General features: G+C 38.5%; 1 protein-coding gene across 3 annotated transcripts in view; it reads left to right on the top strand.

Annotated features, from left to right (window-relative positions):
- The first annotated feature begins 3,113 nt into the window (after positions 1-3,113).
- Positions 3,114-20,671, top strand: part of LOC127944638 (plasma membrane calcium-transporting ATPase 3) — a 51,980-nt gene continuing 34,422 nt past the window's right edge. For all 3 annotated transcript variants that reach the window (XM_052540724.1, XM_052540723.1, XM_052540722.1), the window contains exons 1-2: positions 3,114-3,543; positions 10,715-11,366. In XM_052540724.1, coding sequence (XP_052396684.1) covers positions 11,138-11,366 — 229 coding nt within the window. In that variant the 5' untranslated portion in view covers positions 3,114-3,543; positions 10,715-11,137. The remainder of the gene's footprint in view (positions 3,544-10,714; positions 11,367-20,671) is intronic.

Genomic DNA, 20,671 nt, shown 5'->3' with positions numbered 1-20,671 from the left:
GATTGATTGTGACTAACCTTACTCTCTTTGCCATCTCTTTTGGTTCTCTACTTTCAGTCTGTGTCCCCCATTACTAGATTTTGTCCTGTGTGAAAGCAAGCCTCTTGTTGCTTTCTTGGCTCTGCTTTTCTCTCATGGTGTCCATCTTATAGTCTTTAATCTCTTTCTCTTTACGGTCCTTTCTCATCATTGCCTCTAATGGGGCTGGATGATTTTTTTCCCTCATAATTCTGGACCGTTTTTAATACAACTGATTTCCCAAAAAATCTATAGGAAACAAAGACTAAACAAGTTTAAAATTGTACAGGTTCTTAAAGGAACAGTTTATCCCAAAATGAAATATTGTCATCATTTGCTCACCCTCATGTTGTTCCAAACCTGTATTTCTCTCTCTCTCTCTCTCTCTCTCTCTCTCTCTTTTTTCAGTGAAGGTCAGTGGGGTGTTCGGTTAACACTTGTTGTTAAACTCCTTAACATTACTTAATGCACTTTAGCCTCAGGCTCTAACAATTTTATATTTATTAATATAGATTCATGTTATTTGCTACATGCACCAAAACATTTTTAATATTTCAAGCATGTTATGTTCCATATTTTATATATATGAAACAAGAAGATATTTTGGCCACACAATACATCAATTTAGTAAAAAAAATTTTACATTTATTGTATCGACAAAAACTGTACTTCACAATATATGCTTTTGTGTTTTGCTGAAGAAATTGAGTCAAAGGGGTTTGTGACAACATGAGGGGTGAGTTAAATTATTACTTTTGGTTGAACGAGCCATTCAACCTTCAAATCACTTGCCCATTTTGAAAGTATTACAATATCTGTTGCAGTCCAAAGATGCAGCATATTTCTCTTCTTGACATAAGAACTCCTGCCAGAGTTGGGAGTACAGCCAAATCAATCAACTCTCAAGAGAGGCAAACTATTGATGTTCAATTCAGAGTGTGGTTAAGAAAAGCTCAATTAAAGTGTTTAATGTATCTTTTTGTATTTACAGCAAAATCGGAAACAGAAAGAAGTGCTAGGGGATTTAGAAATGAGTAGTTACAGGTAAAAACTGCAGTAGAAATAGGAAGATTAGGCAAAGGACCATTAAAGGGAAGGGATAGTTTATCCAAAAATGAATATTTTGTCATTTACATATTGTCTCAAACCAGTATGACTGACTTAAGTCTGTAGAAAAGAAGATATTTTTAAAGTGATTCAGTGTTTTTGTCCATACAATGAAGGTCAGTGGGGTCTAGTTTTGTTCTGCACTACACTGGCTTTTCATGGTTCAACAGAAACAGTTCAAAAATGATCTTTTGTGTCCACTGAAGTAAGAAAAGCATGTTTGGAACAACATGAGGCCGAGTAAATGCCAATTTTTGCTCAACCACTCTGCTGAAGTAGCTGTGAAATAGCCAATGGTTCTAATCTAATCTCCATCCCAGAATAGAGAGACTTCAGATGCAACAACATTCATGTTGAATCCTGGAGATGTGGGTTGGAGTTCACAGACATGGAACGGTATCGCTTGGGTAGCTTTTGGATGGAGTTCCTCAGTAAAGCGTTGAGATGTAACACACGATTGGGCGGATTGTGTTTTGACTGACAGTGAGACTCCGTCTGTTGGGTTGGGCTCCGAGGCTGGGATACACTACCTGCAGGGCTAATGCACGGCAGCTCCCAGAGGGACAGCCATCTCCTGCAACCCCTCACCTCTGAATTATAGATACAACTGCTCAACTGAAACTTTCTCTGTACTTTCCCGGATGTGCCTCACAAATATTTCAGTGTGAGCAGCCTTGTGTGCACACATAGGTAAGAAAAATGTGGTGTTCAAGAATGTTCAATTGGAGCCATGCAAAATCAGCCTATGTGTGCATGCATTTTTTTTTCTTTTTTTGCATGTCGACAATTAAGCATTAAAAAAAATTATGTTTTGTTGGTTGGTTTGTTAGACTTTGTGGACAACTTTAGGTGCAACCCACGAAAAACTATCATCCAATTCTTGGTATTTCCCTCTGTACTTTTAAGTTAATGTGAACATCTGCTGAAGAGCATTTAGTGCCTGTCTGTATGCGTGTTTGCATATGAAGGTTTCAGGAGAGGCCCACTTGAGCACTCGTCAGCACATAAAAGCTTTTTCACGCTGGTCTAAGAGGCCTCCTGCATTAGGGCAATTAGATTTGAGCCCTGTATGCTTGGAGACGGCTACAAGATTACACCTGCGTGGGTGTAATGGGGCGTCTGAATTTGTGAATTGAAAACACATCTGGAAAGTGAGATGTAGCAGCGACACCAGGAGGATTATGGTCCAGATTTGAATTAAACGAATTTCATAGAGAAACTGCTCTTCAGCATTGTTGGCCATTATATGCTCTGTCTATCTGTCTGTCTATCATTCTGTTGTTCTATCATTGTCAATTCTGTAAAAGGAAAATATTTATGTAAAAATGTACACACATATTTGACTAATTATTCATATTTTAATTTATAAATGTATAGCCTATGGTTATGGTATGGACAGTATATTTATTTATTAAAATAAAATCAGTACAATTACATAAACTTACAATCATAACATCATGTTCATGAACCCATTAAGTGTCCCCCTCCCCCCTTTTTACCACTTTATCTTAAGTTTTCAACCCTGTTTACCATAATTGTTTAACTCTTTATTGAAAGAAGAATATAACTGTGGAAATATGAACAGCAAAAATAAACATCTTTTAGTTTTGTGACCTTCCTCATTAGTCAACCCCTGCTATTCCATCAACCTTACCTGCATATGTAATTTTCTGTTACATTAATTTACATAATTTAGCTTGAGATGGCACTATGCAGTTTCTAAGCATCTTAGGACATTCGTTGTCTCAAAGAATATTTAAACATTTTAAATAAATAAAAAAATAGGCTAAATGGCACCTATTTCGTGGAATGATCCAAATCATCTATCAGACCTGTTCTTGCATTAACTCTGAGGTATCAACTCGGCGCATGTGGCATGTTGTGTGAGCTGACGTGATCGTACTGTAACGGAGCAGAGTAAGGAGGGAGCGCGCGCGCGAGAGAGAGAGACCCCCCCCCCCTCCCCATCCCCCGTCCTCTCCATCCGCGCGCATAGCAGCCCGCGCGGATGCTGCGTCCACGGTCCTCAGCGCGCAGCTCAGCGAGGGGGCTCTCATCACACATCGCATAGAAAATCCAAATACCGCATCACCACGCTTTAGCACCTCTTACAGGTTCAAAAAGAAGCGTCAAAACAAACGAAATACCTTTGCCTTTTTTGAAACATTGGTCGGGACAGTCATCTCAAAACGATGTCTCCATCGCTCATTTTTTCCTCTGCGGAACCTCCATCTAACCAGGCAACAACTGCACTATTTTAGGATCCATCACATCCATCCGTAGTAAGCACACTGCTAAACACCTGGGAGATAAGGACGAGATGATAACAGCTTCTGAGTGAACCCAACCGCTCTTGTGTTTCTCCTGGATATTCCCTTTTCCCAACAAACCACGGCAATGTCCTTGGAGCATGGCCTGGTGAGTATCTTATATTTACACCAGTCAGGATGTGTTTGCCATGGTAACAGTTATCATTAACGTCTGCTCTCTGTCATACTGTTCAATTGTCCCTGCATAGGTTTTTCTAATGCAGATCTCTTTGTCATGTATTTATTTTGATAGCTGTCAATCACGTAAAACTACTGCAAAGAAAGCCTTAATAATGTAATAGTTTTCCAATTCTGACACGTTTTCTCAACTGTGAGGTGTTCTGTTGACTATTTACCCTCGCTTGTCCTTTTGATTGTGTTGGACTGTATGACTTCCCAGAATGTTCTGACATTTTCCTGCATAGAAAATATATCATGTATTCTCGTTTTGTTAAAAAACAACAACAAAACCCACGCACATTTAGCTTATAGTTGTGTTGTTTTTGTCTAACATCTCTGTGAGCGAGTGTACCTCGCATTGGTACCCACACTGGTCACCTTGCGGAGGGGCATTGCGCTTCCGGATGCGAGTGGCGCACCATCCTCTCACGAGCAGCGTCTTCGCGCTATTCAATCAACATCTACATCCGCTCACGGGACTCTGAAGAATCGCGTTTTGTTTGTAACTATTCGAGCTGTCACAGATGTTTTTGCGTGAGGACCGGTCGCCCTCTGAAGGTGACCAGTAAAGGTCATTTTATCGTGGAAAACAGCGCGATGGGAAACACCTGAATGATGGAGCGCGGTGTGGGAGCTTCACCGTCTGAGTCGCTCAAGGTGCTCTGCTTTCATTTTCATTTTAAATTTTTTTTTGTCCTTCCTGCTGCAAGGTGTGCGAGTATCTGGGTGTGGGACGAGGAGAGGAGAGGAGGGGTAGTTGTAGTCTCTCTTGCCTCAGACAGTAAATCTGTAAATCTATACTCGACTCTGATTGGCCATTTACGTATGACCGTCAAAGAAGGATCCCAGTTTTGGGGGTTTTACATAATTTCAGAGAGACTGAGACTATAACACAGTGCTGTGTGGAAACTAAAGTGTTTCAAACATTTACCAGTGACTTGAAAAACACTAGTGTCAACTGGCTGATCAATAAGGACAGTTTTTGTATTCTTTTTTAAACAAATTGATGGCTGTAGAGCAGCATTTGTTTCTCAGGCTAATCGATATATCAGGCTTCTTTGTGTTTGTGTGTTTGTCTGCTCAATTTAGAAGGGGGCCAGGCAGTGTTGTAAATTGTGCTGGCTAGAGAATTGTAACATCATCAGTTTAACAAATTCAACGACGTGAAAAATCAATCTCCTGACACCAGAGGCACCCTGAAGTGACAATAGACTGAGCGTAATATGAAGAATTTACAGGATAAAATTTTTTTTTTTTTTTTGTATAATTTTATTTCTGCCTTATTTGACTGGTGATCATGCTATGTTAAATTGCAAATTCTTGTTTAATTTTATATGTAACATTATTCAAGCTTTTGTACGTAGAAAACGCATACTTAATGTGTAACAAAAATTACATTTGTAAACTGATTTCAAACAGACAAATGTGGGAATATGTCAAATTTTCACATAAATCAAAGAGTTAAACAAATTTAAGCAAAATGTTTTACAATAATCCTCGGTCTCTGATTTACAATGTATATTTGATATATATCGATATGCATAGTTATAGACTTTGTCATTGGACATTAAAATGTCAGTTCATGCTTTGGTAATGTCAGTTAAAGCTGTTGCTTGACTCTGTTTTTGATTCCCTCAGTGTGAGAAACTTTATATATTTTAGCATATTATGCATCTTATACAAATATGCTTGGAAACTTGTTCCAGTTCTCTGTCCAGGTTGCCCCAGTTTGAATGCTGTTGTTGCAGCAATAAAGAAAGTTGGCCTAGAAGATGTCAGGACAAAACTGCAGAAGCACTCTGCAGCAGTCATTTGTGTCATTTTACACACAAAAAAACATCCCTAAAAAACAGCCTACAGTGACATTCAGTATATAAGGACTGAATATGTATTTACTCTATGGGCATGCATATGACAAAGCTTTCTGCATAGCGTGTGGAGTTGTGGATACATTGTAACACATGAATGGCTGATGCTGGGTTAGATAACGTGCATAGACCAGGGCATGTTGAAAATAAATGACCCATGGGATGGCGATTCATGGTTGCATTTCAACTCAATGAGATAAAAAGGTATCTAGCTTGTTTGCAACACATAAATAGAACAAGAATCATCCCATCCCTGTGCATTCGGTCAACATTGCGCAGTTGTCTGGGCCATGAGCAGGTATTTCGAATCGAAGCCGAGCAGCTTATGTTACTCCCTACAGACTCTTACGCCAATGCAGTCCATGTCTCACTTTGAAAGCCTGAAACCAGTGTAACGAATACAAGCCACTGCAGTGAAGGTGGATGGGAGGAGATAAAAATGGAAAAGCAAAGAACAGATTGAGGATAATGGAGTGCGTGCGAAGGGGGTTGGAATCTTATGAACTTATTAAGAGAGAAGGTAATGTTCACTTACAGTAGCATGCACTGAGTGGTTTTGTGCTCACATGAGCAGATAAGGGAGACATAATCATAAATTAAGGAATTCAAACAGGTTTTGTTGTTGGGGAATGTGCATAGAACACAGAAATAAAGCTAATGTCAAGCTAATATCATCCCAGGAGATGCAGATACAGCTAGCATGTGTTTTCAGACTCCATAAGTGTCATGTCAAATGAGTATGTAGATGAATGACAGTAAAAAAAAAAAGGTCCAAAGCATATTATACAACGTTCACCAGTGTTCAGAGTCATTGTGACCCAAGGCTTTTTTTTCCCCAGTGAGTTGCTTTTTCTTAATTATTAGCTTATGGCATATTCCAGAGGGAGTGTGTCTACTATGTTTTACTCCATCAGTTTGGCTAAATCATCTCTTTCTCTCCTTCAGTTTGACAGCACCTTCATTACCATCACCGTGTGTCTGATGGTAAAGCCATGTCAGTAGCAGGCCTGTAGGCCTCTGTGCTGTATTTACCCTTGTCACTGAGACACTACATAAACAGCGACCTCATGGGAAGGAGATTTTATTTAAAAAAAAAGCAAAAAAAAAAAAAAAACTGCCGGCTGACAATTTGATGGGTCCTGTAAAGTGTAGCTGAATTTGAACTCAAGCAATGTCTGTACGCACACATCAAAGCAGCACAGGGCTGGACTGATTTTTTTTATTTTCCTATTTTATTCCCTCTATATCATTTGTCTTTGTTCCATTTTTAGAATTTTTTTTCATCTGATTAAAGAAACTCACTGACAGTAAATGTGTCATGGATGTCATTTGTTAAAGTGACAGTCCGCCAAAAAAATGCAAGTTCTGGCAACAGTTACTTAACCATAAGACTTTCTTTCTTTCGTGGAACGACAACAACAACAAAAAAGAAATTTGGCAGGTCGGTCTTTTTCATACAGTATAACTGGATTGGGGCACCACTTCCTTCTCCACTTCCTTCCACTATAGAAAAGTAAAGCCAAAACATCCCAGTATGGTTGCTGTCATCTTGAGAAAATGTCATTTTGAGCCAAAATATGTAAAGTAGTTTTTTTTTTTTTGTTTTTTTTTTTTTGATTTGTGTCCCATTCATTTACCTGACCTATACTGCAGCCGGCCACCAGATGGCGATCAAATTGTTTTGGCTTCACTTTTCAGGATGTGTGCGGCACACTTGATTGGGACCAGAGACAGTTTTGGTCCCCAATTCTCTTTCATTGTATGGAAAAGAGCAGCTTGCACAATATGCTAAATACTCCTTTTGTGTTCCATACAAGAACAAAGAGTCACAGTGCACCAAAAAAAAAAAAAGTTCTAAAATAATTAACTCACCCTCATGTCATTTCACACCCTTAAGACTTCTTGCGTTGAATAAAAAGAGATATATTTAGCAGATTGCCCGAGCTGCTCTGTTCCATACAGTGAAACTGAATGGGACCAAGAAACAGTTTTGGTCCTCATTCACTTTCATTGTATGGAAAAGCTAAATATCTTCATTTGTGTTCCACAGAAAAACAAAGGGTCACAGTCGACCAAAAAATAAAATTCTGCTGTCCGTTAATCACCATCATGTTGTTCCAAACCTGTAAGAAATTCATGTATGAAACCATAATAGAGATATTTAGCAGATTGTGCAAGCCACTCTTTTCCATACATTGAATCTTGATGGGGACCAAAACTGCAAAGAGCAACTTGTGCATTATGCTAAATATCTCCATTTGTGAGTCATACGAGTTTGGAATAACATGAGCGTGACTAAACAGAATTTTCATTTTTTTGGGTGAATTTTTCCTTTAAGGCATCTCATGTCTGTTCAGATTCTGTTTGTTTATACTCTAAAAGCTTCTTTCCTTGGGGCCTGTTTGAATCTTCCTTGGTCACAATAGTTTCATAGAACTGGTGTTAGTATTTGTTTTTATTTAGTAGGTGTTAAGGGAATATGTGTCTTTTTTCCCCTGGAAACTGTCATGCCTTGTCAAACAAGTAATTTCAGCTTATGTCTAAAAGCGAGTGGACGGAAGTGCGGCTAAACTACTTCGCTCAGTAGTTGTGGTGTGTGTTCAGACTCTGTCAGTGGCCTGTCTCTGTAATAAGAGTGAAGTGAGCAGCACACTGACTCATCAACCCTTGCTTGCTTTTTATTTATTTTTTTTTTTATTTTTTTTTTGTGCTGCAGACATCTTTATTTTGAATGTAGTCAGTTAATAAAGTAATCGCCTGCATTGTTTCACAGTTCCAGATCACTGGCTCCTGTTGTCTTAGACTGGTGTGGTTGAATATGGGTTAGAGTTTCTTCTAGCTTTAGGGGGCTGTGTTTGTATGTGTGTCTACGCCCGTGAGTGGGTGTGAACGTGAGTACTTCTCTGTTGGTTACTTAGACACATTATATAAGGCACTGAACAATTTATGTAAATCTGGCCTCTGTGTCTCTCCCTTTTAACTTTAGCAGATTGGGTTGGGTGGTGGTAGTCAGGGCTCGTCTGGGCAAGGCAGACCTGGGAAATCTCAGTACACTATCAACAGTGTCTTACCAAATGGCACTAGAACACACTTGCTGAAAGGTTTGGGAAAACACGGATCAATATGAATATTCAGCATAATCTCCAGACCATCTGCCTCCTGCACACTGAACATAACTGCACAGTTAAGCAGTCTCGTGGTAAGGGAAATCTGGGGCTGCATAGATGCTAAAGTGAATGTGTCTGATGCCAGCAAGTGGCCCCAAAATATGCAAATATGCTCAAGTGTATATATATATATATATATATATATATATATATATATTTAATTGTTATTTTTATATATAAATTATATTGCATATCTGATTACATATTTGGCATGTGACCAGGCCCAGGTAGAATCCGCTGCAACTTATTTGCAGGCTTTCGTGTTCTGAGGCTATACCATATTGATACAATGATGGCTTGAGGGAGAACTAATTCACTAGATTTGCAATGTGGCATTAATAGCATTATATTTAAAGTTTTTCTGGGTACACAAAAAAAATGTCAGTAAAGAAATGTATTTAATTTTCAGATGACCCCTGGCTCTAATGACATAAAAATGTAACTGTGGTTGGTCACATTACATGGCGCTCATACTGTATTTTCCCATCTAAGTAAGTGGTTCTTGGCCAGAATAAGCAGAATAAGCTCCAGACTTTTTGCTGTCTTATTTGGGTACATGAGACTAACACATTCTCAGTTTGTTGTATATTCATACTGCGTATGTTACATTTTGGGATAATTTGCTTTCATCTACGAATAAGAGCATAGTACACTCAGCTCTCTTAACACATTTTACTATGTTTAAATAAATTCCTCTGATCTTCCGCCAAAACTAATGCAGAACAGGTGAAAAATCCCCATAGATTCTGTCTGGGCCTTTATGTGACTGCAGATCCTTCCTTTTGTGCATATATGCAGTGCACCACAGATTAAGAAAGGAGGGGGAAAGGAAGGCTGAGGTTAGTGAGTCAGCATGAGAGTGATGATACCTTCTATGTCACTCCTGCACATTACCGGCCCTATCTGCCTACACACATACTCACACAGCACGCTGCATACCCGGACTCATCACCATATAAGCAGTTGCAATGTTGCAATGCCAGACTTTGACTAAACTGCATACAGCCTGGTCCAAATTGCAGCTTCTTCTGTGCAAGAATCATTTTTTTATATAATTACTTATATGGTTACACCAACCTGGCAAAAAGACTGATGGAAAAAATCACAAGCATAAAATCATGATAAGTACATTAAAATATTTTTTTAATTAAATCTTAAACTTTTTTTTATTAAATACATTTCCAATAGCTCATATTCCAATATATTTATCTACCCAGTGCCTAAACTTTGTTTCCAAAAACACTTCACTCCTGGATTTTGCATATATTCAGCCAGTCATATTAGACCTTGCCAGATTGTGAAAGTTCTTTCCAGTTTCTTTTGTGCTGTATGCATCAGACCCACAATGAACGGACCGTGGGTGGTCTGTGGGCGTGCCGTCTGAGGCTGAGACTGTCATCGAAGAGAACATGGGGACATATACAGAGGCATGCTGGGAGATGGAAAAGAGAAACAGAGATAGATGAAGCAAGAATGTGGCATTAGGGCCAAATGATACAGATGGGGAGGAAAATCTGCTAGTGTAGAGGTGTTTATGAGCAAGTGTGAATAAGAACCAAGCGTATATATATGTGTGTGTGTGTGTGTGTGTGTCGGGGTATAGCAAGGCTGAAGGAGCTTTGTGGAAGTCAGAGGCATCTGTAGGTTTCCATGGCAACTATGGGCCAATGCAGTGGTCTGGATGGCTAGAGATGCAGTTTATGTTATATGCATCACCATCTGTGAGAGCACACATTCCTCATACTGTATACCACACTGTATGTTCAGGGAATTTTGTCATGTTGCACTCGAAAATGACTGACCTGTCCGTTTGGCATAATTCATATTCCAAAGACCTGTCTAATACCTCATTAATGAGAGGAAGGGAAATGTGTGACTCAATTAAAACACGAAAGACCTTTGAATTGAGGTGAAAATGTGCTGATACGTTTGAAAGCATTAGCTGGAAGCCGTCTGACTGCAAGCTCGCTCTGTCTCTTAAGGAATGCCCACTGTACTCTGAGTTGCTGCCCACACAAGCACTTTGAAGACTGTAATGTGTTATTCTGTCTGTGTGTCTCTGCAGGCTTCCTCACCAATCCCATCATCCCGCATCCTTTGAATCCTAACTCATCAGCACTACAGATCTACACAATATCTCGCTCGGTTTTGCGCCCCCTCTTTGCTCTCGTTCTCTGTGTCCTGATGGATTGGAAGCAGCCCGATCCCTCGTTGTGTTGACCCTCGGGGTGAGGGGGTTGAGTGGAGAGGACAGGTTTCTCCAAATACACTAGAAGTGTCCTGCTGTCATTGTCCCGATTTCCTCTGATGGAGAGATAGAAGAACGGGAGGAACTACCGGGGAGGGAGAGGAGTGGAGAAGCAGACTCAAAACCAAAAAACTCAAGCCAAGAATCATCACTGATACTGACCTTGTGTTGCTAAATCCTCTTGCACTAGAAGAATTCATTTAGATCAAGCATCGTGGACCCAACAACCTAAGATTCAAGATGTCCACCACGGCAACCATGGGTGAGATGGCGAATAGCGCAGTGGAGTTTTACCCCAAGCGGGGTGGAGGAGACGCAGAAACCAACCACGCTGGAGACTTTGGGGTGACACTGGAGGAGCTCCGGTCCCTGATGGAGATGAGAGGACCCGAGGCCTTGCAGAAAATTCAGGAAAGCTTTGGAGATGTAGAAGGCCTATGCCAGAGACTCAAGTCTTCCACCAGTGATGGTGAGAGAAATGTTTTGCTTTGCTGTCTTGATTTCTTGACATGTCAACTCATACATCTCATTTAGTCCCTATATTCATAAAAGTAATGTTCCAAAAGGGGGTTTCACAGCAAGGCCATAGAAGAACCAATTTTGGTTCCAGAAAGAACCTTTCAGAAATTTGTTCTTCAAATAAACAATTTTCTCAGTGTAAAGAACATAAAAAAAAACTTATTCCACTATAAAGGACCTTTTGTTCAGCGGAAAGGTTAAGTGATTGTTAAAGGATCTTCATGGAACCATAACTTCTAATAAACAGTCTTTATTTTTAAGAGTGTAGCACACTGTTCCTCATCAGAGACTATATTTCTCTTTGAGCTGGTTAAAGGCCCCAAATATTTTACTCTTTTCTCTATTTCTCTCTCACCTCTTCACACTACTTGTCCACCTCTCTCTCTCTCTCTCTCTCTCTCTCTCTCTCTCTCTCTCTCTCTCTCTCTCTCTCTCTCTCTCTCTCTCTCTCTCTCTCTCTCTCTCTTTCTCTCTCTCTCTCTCTCTCTCTCTGACTTGGCCAGCTTCTCACTCTGAGTGCACGCGTCGTGTTGGGCTGCTAGGTGACGGTGCTGTTGGCGGGGAGGTGGGTGTAGAAGAAGGGGTTACTGGGTAAAAAGAGTTGGAGAGACTCACTCACTAGAGTCAGTGACTCGAAAGGTCCCCGCAGTGATCACAATTTTTGGCATAACCATCCATCCTATTCTGACTCGTAATTGCATGAGTTGCTGTGATGTTTTATACGCCGTGATGACTGCAGATGAGAATTTAGATCATTGGAGCTAATGCTCAGTCATGAGAAATAGATAAACTCCATAAAACTCAAATTGGATTGTACTGATTGTATTTCCAGATTTATAACAACGCGATTGCTTATAGCTCTTATGGATCTTTTGTTTTGTCGTTATGATAAAGCCAATTTTCTTTTTCTTTTTCTTTAGCCATTAGTTGTCTAAATGAAAAATAATACACTAATATTTATAATTTTTTAATAGTACAAGTTAAATTTTGGCATCACAAAATTATAATGTACAATATAAAAAATGAAATACGCTAAATATTACATTTAATAGTGTTATTTAATTATTAGTGTTAAGATCATAGACAGTAAAAGAAATGGACACAGCGACCCCATTGGAACTCAATTGAGACAAGTGAAGCCCAGTTTTAGCGTTTTTTAGCACTTCCGTTTCTGACGCGCAGACTCAAACGAAGCTTGATGACGTCAGCAACCTGTCTGACAGATGTAGATCTTCTAAGTGGTTGTGCGTGCAAACTGCCATTGTTAATCTTGCAGAGACAGCGAGCTTGAGCGGGGAGTTCTTTGTCGTGAGTGAGCAGGAGTAAGTATTCTGATTAATTATTTTGTATAGTATTTTAAAATGTAACGCCAGTACGCCATATTAAGTTAATTGCCTGCGAGCTTCTCCTCCTGTCTGTACAGTAATGCGACAGAGTCAAGAGGTTATGACGCAATCGTTAGCCTATTTTTACAAAAATTGTTTCTAGGGGGCCATAATGTAACATAGAAGGTAATGGAGCCCTTTATACGTTGTCATGTATCCTTAAAAATAAATAATGGACAAACGGAGTCTTTAAACGCCTCAGATGTAAAGTTATTAACTGTCAAAGTGACGCCAAAATGAATGGGAGTCAATGGGAATGCTAACGCAAGTGAAGTTCTGCTACAAGATGGCAGCACGCAGCCGACTTCAACTTCTGGTCGACTTCCTTGCCGCCTGGTTAAGATTATAAGATTACTTTTAAATGAGTGTTAGATTATAGCAACATTTCTCTAAACATACAAAATAGGGGAGATGAGCATGAACAGTTAATTATCCAATGTCTCAGAAAAGTCTGTGTGGGACAAACATATTGTCCATTCCTATTAGTATCCTTATGAATATGTTGTATTTAATATTGTATGAAAATTTGTTTTTGGCATTATGGCTGTTTTTAAGAGCACATAAAAATAAGAATTAACATCAGGAAATTTTATTGCTCAAAGTTACATTTTTCATAGCTCATTGTAATATATTTGACTTAGATTTCTTAGAAGAAATGCAAAATGTTGTCATGTAGAAGTAGACCTGGTGAAATTTATGTACTGTAGATAGTTAAGATAATTTGGTCTTGGAAAAACTGGATGAGAAATCCTTGAGTTCATTCTGAAATCTCTGACTTTTATTATTTTGGCAATTTTTTTTTAGGCTTATTATTTTATTTTATTTTATTTGTTTTGATATTATTTAGATCGCTTCTGAGATGGATTTGAGATTGCAAAGCAAATCTTTTTCAGAAGAAACATCTCAGATATTGCCGAGATTTCATGTGTGACTTATTTTCCCTAAAGGATGACAGCTAGGGGTGAATGCCTACCGTGCAGTTTTCTAGTACTGCATCCTGCTGTTGTGTAATGAGTGCCTCAACCCCCACATCCCCTTTAAAGCAACATATATATTCTTTGAACGCATACAAACATTGACCCAAATGTTTAGCCAGCGCACTGAAACTCGTTGTTCACACATGCATACCTAAAAATTAGGAAACCTGAAGGGGGCGATAGATTTAAATGTCTCCTTAAACTGGATGTTATTTTTCAGGTTTCAGCACCTGTAGATATAAACAAATTGACATGCTAAGTTCGATTCTCTTCAAATTGCTGCTTTGACCTAGAAGAAGAAAGTGGACAATAAAAGAAGACAGTAAGGATAATGCTCATTAAAGCGTCCCTTGTGGCCACATTGAGAATGCAATGCATAGTCGTGTTGTGTTATGAATGGACTTCCATGCACTCTCAGCAGTGATTCTCATTCTTTTTTACACCAAGGCCCCCCCTCACAATATCCACAACAATAATCAAAGACCCCTTGTTGAAAAGTTTTCCTCCCTATTTCATTCAAAAATACATTTTTTTGGATCACAGTTTCTACCCAACAAAATATTGTATAGCTTGGCAAAATTGGAAAACTAAAACTAAAGTAAACAAAACAATTATACTATACTAAAAGATGAATTTTTAGTAATGATGATTCCAGAAACATCAAGTATCTTTTGAGTGAAGGTGGATTCTATCATTATTGCTTTGTCCTGTTGTGTGACACTTCCTCAGATTAAATTTTGTGCTTAATTTTCTCAAAGTTTCCAAACTTTGTGTTGCATCAGAACTTGCATTGACCGTTGATATGGAGCCAGAAGAGTCTCAATAAAGATAAATGCACACACTACAGTCACATATGCACACACAGGATTCATAGATGCACACACATGATTCATAAATACACACACAGGATACACAAATGCACACAAAATTCACAAATGCACACACAAAATTTAAAAAGCACAGAAGATTCACAAATGCATACAAAATTCAGAAATGCACACAAAAATCAGAAATACACACACAATTCAGAAATGCAAACAACCTTTACAAATGCACTCAAGATTCACAAATGCACAGAACAAGATTCACAAATGCACAGGACAAGATTCAGAAATGTATTTCTGATGCACACACACATATATCTTGATTTACAAACTGCTTGCGGTCTGTGAACTTCACTGCATTTGTGTGTGAATTTTGAGACTCCCCTGACTTGGCTCAACACACAAATGCTTTTTTTTTAAACAGGGAATGATCAGCAACCAATCAGATATCTGCCTTCTTTTAGCCAATCACAAGAATGCACCCCATGTGGGGGGATTGTTTACTTATAAGCCAATCACATGAACATGTTCACACAGCAATTGTATTAAATTGTATGAAAATACAGATGTTTAGATTACAATTCAGGTTTATTTTTTATTATTTTTTACAAAATATAAATTAAAAAATGTCTCAATACATATAGCCCAGTGACTGCAGAAAAAAAAGTTAGCCATGGATTCATAAATTTGCAATAGGCAATTATTTCATTTTATTTAAATATTTTAATGAAAGTAAAAAAAAATGTTTAAACCTTTTGAATATTTAAATATATCTAAATATTCTTTTGGATGCAATATAGAAGTCACTTTAATTATAATATTCAGTCCCTACATGAAGAGAGAGTCAGTGGTCCGCTGCGAGAGGAAAGTGGCTCTCTGGCTTCGAAAAGTGGGTCTGCGGCTGTCGTTCGCTTAGGAAAGTGAGTTGATCGCTGCGTGAGGAAAGTGAATCGTTCGCTCAACTTCGCTGCTTGAGGAATCGTTCGCTGAGGAAAGTGAGTCGCTCGCTGGGTGAGGAAAGTGAGTCGTTCGCTGCGTGACTCCTGAGGAAAGTGAATCGTTCGCTGAGGAAAGTGAGTCGCTCGCTGCGTGACTCGTGAGGAAAGTGAGTCGCTCGCTGGGTGAGGAAAGTGAGTCGTTCGCTGCGTGACTCGTGAGGAAAGTGAGTCGTTCGCTGCGTGACCATAGACAGTAAAAGAAATGGACACAGCGACCCCATTGGAACTCAATTGAGACAAATGAAGCCCAGTTTTAGCGTTTTTTAGCACTTCCGTTTCTGACGCGCAGACTCAAACGAAGCTTGACGACGTCAGCAGCCTGTCTGACAGATGTAAATCTTCTATTAGCTGTGCGTGCAAACTGCCATCGTTAATCTTGCAGAGACGGGGAGCTTGAGCGGGGAGATCTTTGTCGTGAGTGAGCAGGAGTAAGTATTCTGATCAATTATTTTGTATAGTATTTTAAAATGTAACGCCAGTACGCCATATTAAGTTAATTGCCTGCGAGCTTCTCCTCCTGTCTGTACGGTAATGCGACAGAGAGCCGAGTGGTTATGACGCAATCGTTAGCCTATTTTTTACAAAAACTATTAATACGGGGCCATAATGTAACATAGAAGGTAATGGAGCCCTTTATACATTGTTGTGTATCTTTAGAAATAAATAATGGACAAACAGAGTCTTTAAACGCTTCAGATGTAAAGTTATTCGCTGTCAAAGTGACGCCAAAATGAATGGGAGTCAATGGGAATGCTAACGCAAGTGAAGTTCTGCTAAAAGATGGCAGCCCCCACCCGACTTCAACTTCCGGTCGAGTTCCTTGCCCCTTGTGCGTGACTCGTGAGGAAAGTGAGTTGTTCGCTGATTGGCTTATAAGTAAACAATCCCCCACGTGGGGTGCATTCTTGTGATTGGCTAAAACAAGGGAGATATCTGATTGGTTGCAGATCATTCCCTGTTTAAAAAAAGGCATTTGTGTGTTGAGTCAAGTCAAGGGAGTCTCAAAATTCACACACAAATGCAGTGAAGTTCACAGACCGCAAGCAGTTTGTAAATCAAGATATATGTGTGTGTGCATCAGAAATACATTTCTGAATCTTGTCCTGTGCATTTGTGAATCTTGAGTGCATTTGTAAATGTTGTTTGCATTTCTGAATTGTGTGTGTATTTCTGAATTTTGTGTGCATTTCTGAATTTTGTATGCATTTGTGAATCTTCTGTGCTTTTTAAATTTTGTGTGTGCATTTGTGAATTTTGTGTGCATTTGTGTATCCTGTGTGTGTATTTATGAATTATGTGTGTGCATGTATGGATCCTGTGTGTGCATATGTGAATGTAGTGTGTGCATTTATCTTTATTGAGATTCTTCTGGCTCCATAGTTGAGGCTAAATGCGGACACGATGGTTCATAGAGTCCGTTACAATCTAAAACATTTGGAACACAGTGATGCATGAAAATGAGCTTGCATAGCTAAAAAAAATTGTGTCTTCAGTAGTGAATATCCCTTAAAATATTTCCAGAAGTGACTGGTAGACCATAGTTTGGTAGCAGATTAAAAGTGTAAAACATATTATAACATGCCCAATTTTGCCCTGTAATAATCAAATTTCCACCATCAGTGCCATTAAACAGGAAGCCATCTTTCTGTCTTGAAGAAACTTTTGATCTTCATCCTATTGAAGAAAGAGCAGAAATTAAAAACTGGAATCAAATATGAAATAAGCCTTCTGCTTAATACATATCCTCATATTAGAAAGTTTATTTATTTATTTATTTTTAATTCAGAAAGTTCAGAATTAAAAAAGTTCAAGAATCTCTTATGGTTCACCCCAATGTTACTCACCCTCATTTCATTCCAGTCTTTTGTCTGAAGTCTTTTGTTCATCTTCGAAAGAAAAATGCAAATATATTTAAAATGAAACCTTTGCCTCTCCATTAAATGGTTGTTACACCAACACTTCAGTTCTAAAAGTAATGTAAAAACAATGTAAAATGCCATGTAAAAAACAACAAAAAACAAAACAAACCTGAAATTAGAACCGCACACACAAAATGATGCCTGAAAAACTATGACTTTTTTATATATTTTTGCACCTTTAATAAACATTCTACAAATGCACAAATTAATAAGGAAAATTGTTAAATTTACAAGTTTTCTTTGGCCAAATTATACAAGTAATGCTTTTCCCACACATTCAGTTTGAGAACTAGAGTCATCTCTGAAACAATGCAGAGACCTAATACATCAGGCCTATGTTAAAATATGATTTTAAAATATATAAAATTAAAATTTTCCTACTCATCCAGATATAGGCAGACCCAGTTCCAGAATCAAATTACTGAGTGTTCTGAAATTAGTGAAGGGGGCTCTAGCCTTAATGTAGCCTACATTTATTTTGACACATTTTTGCCATGTCCACTGTTATGGTTATCACTATCATTACAATGTCAATATCAATAACTTTGCATTTATATGCGCATGACACTTCAGAAACTTTGCAGTGTGTAAGCGATCACTCTTTTTAACATCATAAAAAAAAAAAAAAAAGCATTTTCCGTATTTCATTTCTAGGTAAAAAACAAAACAAATATATATATATATATATATATATATTATATCGGGATTCTTATATATATATATATATATATATATATAAGAATCCCGAAAAAATTAAGGGATGCAAAATTATACAGACCTAAACCTGAAATCAACTAAATGATTTTGAAACCTCCACATCTTCACTGGTTGAGAAGATGTGAATGCTTTCAGACTAGCTTTATGTATGGAGATAGCTAACAGCTGTTATCAGGGACTACTCTGTTGACAGGTGATAACAAAACCTGATGCTCCTGATGCTAATGGTCATACAATAAGTGGAGTTTGCCTCTAAGTGCATGTGGAAGCAGAACTAATCCTGTTACATGGCCATGACAAAGTAGAGACAATATAAGAGGAGAGGAAACCAGAGGGGGCGGAGATGAAGTGATGCTGAATAAGGCTGACACTGTGAAGATGAGGCCCTGAAAATGGAAGTCCATTAGTGTCCCTCTTCTCCAGCAATGCGTCTCAGCCGAGCTTCGGACCACCGATCCACGGATCTCAGCCTGCTGCTGTAAACACTGTTTTCAGTGCAGGGTGGGGACATATCAATCTATCAGCCTGAACATACACAGATATCTGTTCTGCTTCAGCAGGACATGGAGATCTGAGAGAAAGTGGGGGTGGACGGTGGAAAGAGAATGAAAAAGAGAGAAAGAGAGAGGTTAGGAAGGAACAGAAGGAGAGAAGGAGTTCTGGTACAGCTTGCCGCATTGTCAAGGACATGCCAAGGGGAGATGGCGAGAGAGGGAGAGTGACTGAGCGGGGTGGGGGGAGAAGGAGGTGGGGTGCTTGAGAAGCAAGAGATTCTTTAAAGCGAGTGGATGCGGGCATGGCTACTCAGCAGTTTTTCTTAAAGGGACAGGTCATTCATAAATGGAAATCTGGTATTCATTAAATCAGCCTCTGTTGTTCCAAACCTGTATGACATGTATAACAAACAACCTTCTTCTGTTGAACACAAAAGGAGATGTTTTGAAGATGTGCTGGTCAATTTTAAAACTTTAAAACTTAAAAATACTGATAAGTATCATTAAAGTGGTTCATATGATGTCTGCTGTACAATATTCCAAGTGTTCTGAAATCATGCAATAGCTTTGAGAGGAACAGACCAAAACTTGCAATCGTATTCATTGTTAAGTCCCCTGTAGCGACTGTAAACAAATCATTCAGATCGATTTTGTAATCTGGATCAGTCAGAATCATTTAGATCATTCGATTTACTAAAAAGATCCAACTGTTCGCTGCTGCACCCAGATAGTGAGTGAACTAGGTCAATCTGATTCATGAACAAATCAGTACAACCGATTTTGAAACGAGATCAGTTGGATATCTTTAAACTGATTTTGTGAGCCAGAATCAACCAGTTCATTAGCAAATCGTTTGGATTGGTTTTGTGAACAAATCAGTCAATTGACTGAAAAGATCAGATAAAATATATATATATATATATATATATATATATATATATATATATATATATATATATATATATATATATATATATATATATATATATATATATATATCCCTTCACAAATCATACATAGCAGCGTTTCACACGAATGTGCCAAGGAGATTAATAAATAATTAATAATTGAAAATCATATGACTTCAAAAGACTTGGAATACAGTGCACGTTTTGTATAGATCACTTTATGATACTTTTATGGTTCTTTTGTTAAAGCTCGAAAGGTCCCTATTCATTTTACTTTCATGGATGTTTAAAAAATGTCTACATTTCTCAAGAAGGTCATTAGATAAGACGCACTAACAATGAGAAATTTATTACTTAAAGCATTTATTAATCTTACTTAAAGTTAGCTAATAAAAATAGTCACACCAAAGTGCTTTAAAATGTATCAGTGAATGTTGAAATTAACATTAATTCAGATTCAGAAATTCCACAGAAGAACTGTTCATTGTAAGGCCATGCTAACTAATGAATGTTAATAAATGGAACCTTGTTGCAAAGTGTTATTTTTAGGTGCACTGTCCCTGTTCAGATAGTATGAGTTTGTCATCTTCATTCATCTTCTGTCCTTCCTGACTCTCTCTCTCTCTCTCTCTCGCTCTTCCCACTTTGTCTTTCATTCATTTGTCCACTTCTCATCTGCAGTGTTGTATAATCATGCATTCAGTAATGGAAATAGCAAGGTTTAGTGCTGGTATGGAGTGAGTATGATCAGTGTATAACCCTCAGGATCTTTAGCCTACAGTCGGCCTGATTCTCTGATTCAGTTGAGGTATACATACCAGCCCATACATTCCTCCTTTGTCCACTTAAAGTATTTTCTGGTTGGATTGTCCTGTCCTGAAGCATGGAGACTGAAGCACGTTCATTGCACACTCTTGGGCTGACGTCAATCGTGCCTCATCCAGCTGAGAAGTAATGCTGGGTTTCACTCCGGGTGACTCTACTGGCTTCAACACTGACTGAAAACATCATGAATTTTCTCCCAGGCTCGAAA

This window comes from Carassius gibelio, chromosome A23, assembly GCF_023724105.1.
Source record: "Carassius gibelio isolate Cgi1373 ecotype wild population from Czech Republic chromosome A23, carGib1.2-hapl.c, whole genome shotgun sequence".
NCBI lineage: Eukaryota > Metazoa > Chordata > Actinopteri > Cypriniformes > Cyprinidae > Carassius > Carassius gibelio.
This window is presented reverse-complemented; position numbering and strand designations above follow the sequence as displayed.